The 3,804-nt window shown below is 39.4% G+C and overlaps 1 protein-coding gene across 1 annotated transcript in view; it reads left to right on the top strand.

The window, feature by feature from the left end:
* Nucleotides 1-882: 882 nt before the first annotated feature.
* LOC103726304 (serine/threonine-protein kinase OSR1) overlaps nucleotides 883-3,804 on the top strand; it is a gene marked incomplete at its 5' end in the record, with an annotated part of 6,080 nt that continues 3,158 nt past the window's right edge. The window contains 2 exon segments of the mRNA XM_008823774.3: nucleotides 883-935; nucleotides 2,556-2,624. Coding sequence (XP_008821996.2) covers nucleotides 883-935; nucleotides 2,556-2,624 — 122 coding nt within the window.

Genomic DNA, 3,804 nt, shown 5'->3' with positions numbered 1-3,804 from the left:
ATGACCTCAGTGCATTGGGGATTAAGTTTTCAACACGGGCTCATTCAGATCATAGCCTCATCTTGATGGGAATAAGGACGGGAATGGGCATATAAGAATCTCCTAAAAGGTGTGAGATTTTTGTATTGATCAGTAGGCTTCATAAATTCAAAGGTTTATGGAGTAATTTAATGATAAACCTGAAGTGCTAGCTCAGAACCCTGTATATTAAGCACAAAACAGGCAGTTCTGAAGTCAAAGGGTAACCTTTTACTTCTTATGCATGATAAATGAATACAAAATTCTACTTCTAGGTCTCCTTGATATTTTTTTTTAAATAATATTTATGGGGGCTGGTGAGATGGTTCAGAAATTAAGAACCTGAGTTCAGTTCCCAGCATCCATGTCATCCATTTGGTGGCTAACAACTGTCTTTAACTCCAGTTCCAGGGGATCTGATGTCCTCTTCTAACCTCTGTGGACATTGCATGACACGGTGCACTTACATACTTGCAGAAAATACACTTGTAAAAATAAAAATGATAAAATATTTTAAAAAAATTTTTATTTCTAATTTGGGGTGTGTGTGTTTGTGAGACCTCAGAAGTGGGCATTGAATCCTCTGGAGCTGGGTTGCAGGCAGTTATGAGTTATCTAATGTGGGAACTGAACCCAGGTTCTCTGCAAGAGCAGCAAGTACTCTTAACTGCTGAGTCATCTCTCCTTGGTTTTGCTTATGTATAGTGTTAGATGAGTTAGATGGCTGCCTGTCTGTCTACCTACTTACCTACCTATTTATTTATCTTTCTAAAGCAGGCCTCTATTATTGCCCGTATTTATACTGGCACACTGTAAGCATAAATTCAGAAATTCTTGTTTTACTTACTCTGTTTTCTTTCATAGGAATTCCAAAAAGGAACTGAATGATATTCGATTTGAATTTACTCCTGGGAGAGGTATTTAAAAAAAAAAAAAAGAAATGAAAATAATAATTTGTTATTTAGTTAAAAATGAGCCTTTTGTCATTTAGGTAAGGTTTGCTTTTAAATGATGATTAAACTTTGCTGGTATACATTTTGGGGTACATATTTTTTAAAAGCCCCACCATTTACTTACTACTACATTCATTTAGAAAACTGACGGTAATAAAACAAATAGTAATGAATATAGTTCTACTAGTAAATGCCTACTGTTGGCCATGCATTCATTATGCTAAGCATTATCTCATTAAATTCTTGAAACAGCTGCCTAAGGAAAAATTATTCCCATTTACTAGAGGTTGAAATTAAGGGTTAGAGAGAGGCAGAGTAACTTGTTCATATAGCTGGGACAGAGGTGGTTGAGTTCAGTTCTTTTGGAGTTCAAAGTTATTGCTCTTATCACTGTGCATGCTTGTTCTCTGTGACAGTCAAGAAGAAACAAGGCCTCTAGCCCCCTTTCTCTCATGCCAAGGCTGAACCTTGTCATGCTCTGTTTACTTCACCCTAGAACAAGGCTTTCTTTTTTTCTTGCCTTTGTTAACTCAGGATTCTGATTTGAGGAATTGGCGACTAGTATCTGTTGGTAGGTTCCACAGATACTTTTCCTGCAGCCTCCGTATATAACTATTAAAGAGAGTGGATACAAATACACAGAGGGGTGTATGGTTTCCTTTTTAGAGCAGGTAAAGTCACATTTTAGAACCCTTAATTGCCTACCCCCTCTGCACTGGTTCTGTAGTGTCTTCTGTGGGGCTCCAGTGTTTGGAAACTAGTACTGTTGGATTAAAGATGGGATTGGATCAGGGATAGTTTGTCTCATGTTTGGTTTCTGGTTATATCTGCTGTTTATATTGTACCACCTGTGATGACCAGGCAAGGAAACCACCAGAACAAAGAAGAACGTTATTTTAGCAAACTTGCATGATTCCCAAAGACATGAGATCTCAAGTTGCTTTATCAAGTTTTGAGAATAGATTTCTGTATTAGTAGCAGTGAATTTTATGTCTCAAAGCTCAGCTCAAGTCTAGGGTTATATTAAAAAAATCAGAATTTGGGGCTGGAGAGATGGCTTAATGGTTAAAAGCACTGGCTACTCTTGCAGAGGACCCAGGTTCGGTCCCCAGCACCTCTGTGGTGGCTAACAACTGTCTGTAACTCCAGTTCCAGGGGACCCAATACCCTCTTCTGATCTGTGGGCATTGCACAGTACAGGTGCACTTATATACATGCAGGTGATACACTCATACACATAAATTTTTTTAAATTATAAAACAATCAGGATTTATTGTCATCACTGTAGGGAATTCTTCTGACATGGCTGTGAGCTTTTGGCATTACACAGTTCAGATAATCATCTCTACTTTAAGCTGATATTTGAAATGAAGTTCATAGAGATTCTGCCCCCTGGCCAGACCCAAAAGAATTCTCCCCTTGAGATAATCTCCAATAAAGGATGCAAAGGATAACCCCAACTGCCTTCTTGATTCTGTAGATTTAGTAGCTAGCTTGGTTCCGGAAATGCTGCGACCCATGCTGGCTCTAGGAGTTAGTCATAAGAACACAAGAAATGGAGCACCTTATTTTTTGTCCTTGCAGATACAGCGGAGGGTGTCTCTCAGGAGCTCATTTCTGCTGGCCTGGTCGATGGAAGGGATTTAGTAATAGGTAACAACTTTACTCTGTCTTTAAAGCTCTCATGTCTCCATGTATGTATGTAGTATCTGGAAAACCAGCTTTTTTTCAGTGAGTAGATCTGATGGTCCTTGAAGTACTTCATAGCTTCATTAAAATTACAGGTATTGAGGACAGTTCCTTACCAAAAAAACAAAAGTCCTGTCTGACTTCTGGGTTTGCTTTGTGACCTCTGCTGGTGTTAGATGAAAACACACTCAAGTCTCTGGGACACTAGTAGAAATGATAGCCAAAGTCAAAAATTAATGGAAGCATTGTCATTTCTGATCTTTGCTCACATAACAGTCTTTGTTGAACACAAAACTGAGCAGAATAAAGATTTAGTCCTAGAAAAAGCAAGTAAGACATAGGCCACTGATACATAGTACTGATGGGAAAAGCCATCAGTTTGGGTGTGTCACCAGTATTTTCCTGTGAGACACTAGATAGTAGATAGTATAAACTTTGTAGGCCGTGTGTACTCTTTTGTTGTTGTTTTGAAATAGAGTGTTGTTCTGGAGCCAAGTTAGGCCTGGAACTCTCAGTCTTCCTGCCACAGCCTGCCAAGTACTAGAATTACAGGTGTGCATCACCACGCTTAGTGCTAGAATTACAGGTGTGCATCACCACGCTTACGGTTGGTTTTTTGTTGTTTGTTTTTCTGTCTTTTTAAGACAGGGTCTCCCTGTAGCCCTAGCTGGCTGAGAACTCTCTATGGACACCAGGCTGGCCTCGAACTCACAGAGATCCACCTGCCTCTGACTCCTGAGTGCTGGGATTAGAGGTGTGTACCACCACACCCGGCCCAAACAAGGGATATTTATAAAATAATGAGCCTAAATGCCTTAAAAGTACCATTGGTGGCATGGTGGTATGATGTAGCATGTGACCTCTTAGTGGTACAGCCTGGACAGGTGCAGAGGCTGGTAGGCAGAAATTTTTTAAATTTTTTAATTGAATTTTTGTGAATTTCATGTATTTTGATCATACTTAGATTCTCCTCCTATCTGCACCCCCTTACAACATCCCACCCAATTTCATGTACATATATAGTACATATATAATACATATATATACATATATGCATATGTATGTGTGTGTGTGTGTGCATGCGCATGCACGTGTGTGTGTGTGTGTGTGTGTGTGTGTGTGTGTGTGTGTGGGCATATACACA

Source organism: Nannospalax galili, unplaced genomic scaffold (assembly GCF_000622305.1).
Source record: "Nannospalax galili isolate Female #2095 unplaced genomic scaffold, S.galili_v1.0 scaffold3529, whole genome shotgun sequence".
Taxonomy (NCBI): Eukaryota; Metazoa; Chordata; class Mammalia; order Rodentia; family Spalacidae; genus Nannospalax; species Nannospalax galili.
Note: the sequence above shows the minus strand (reverse complement) of the source record. Positions and strands in the feature narration are given on the sequence as shown.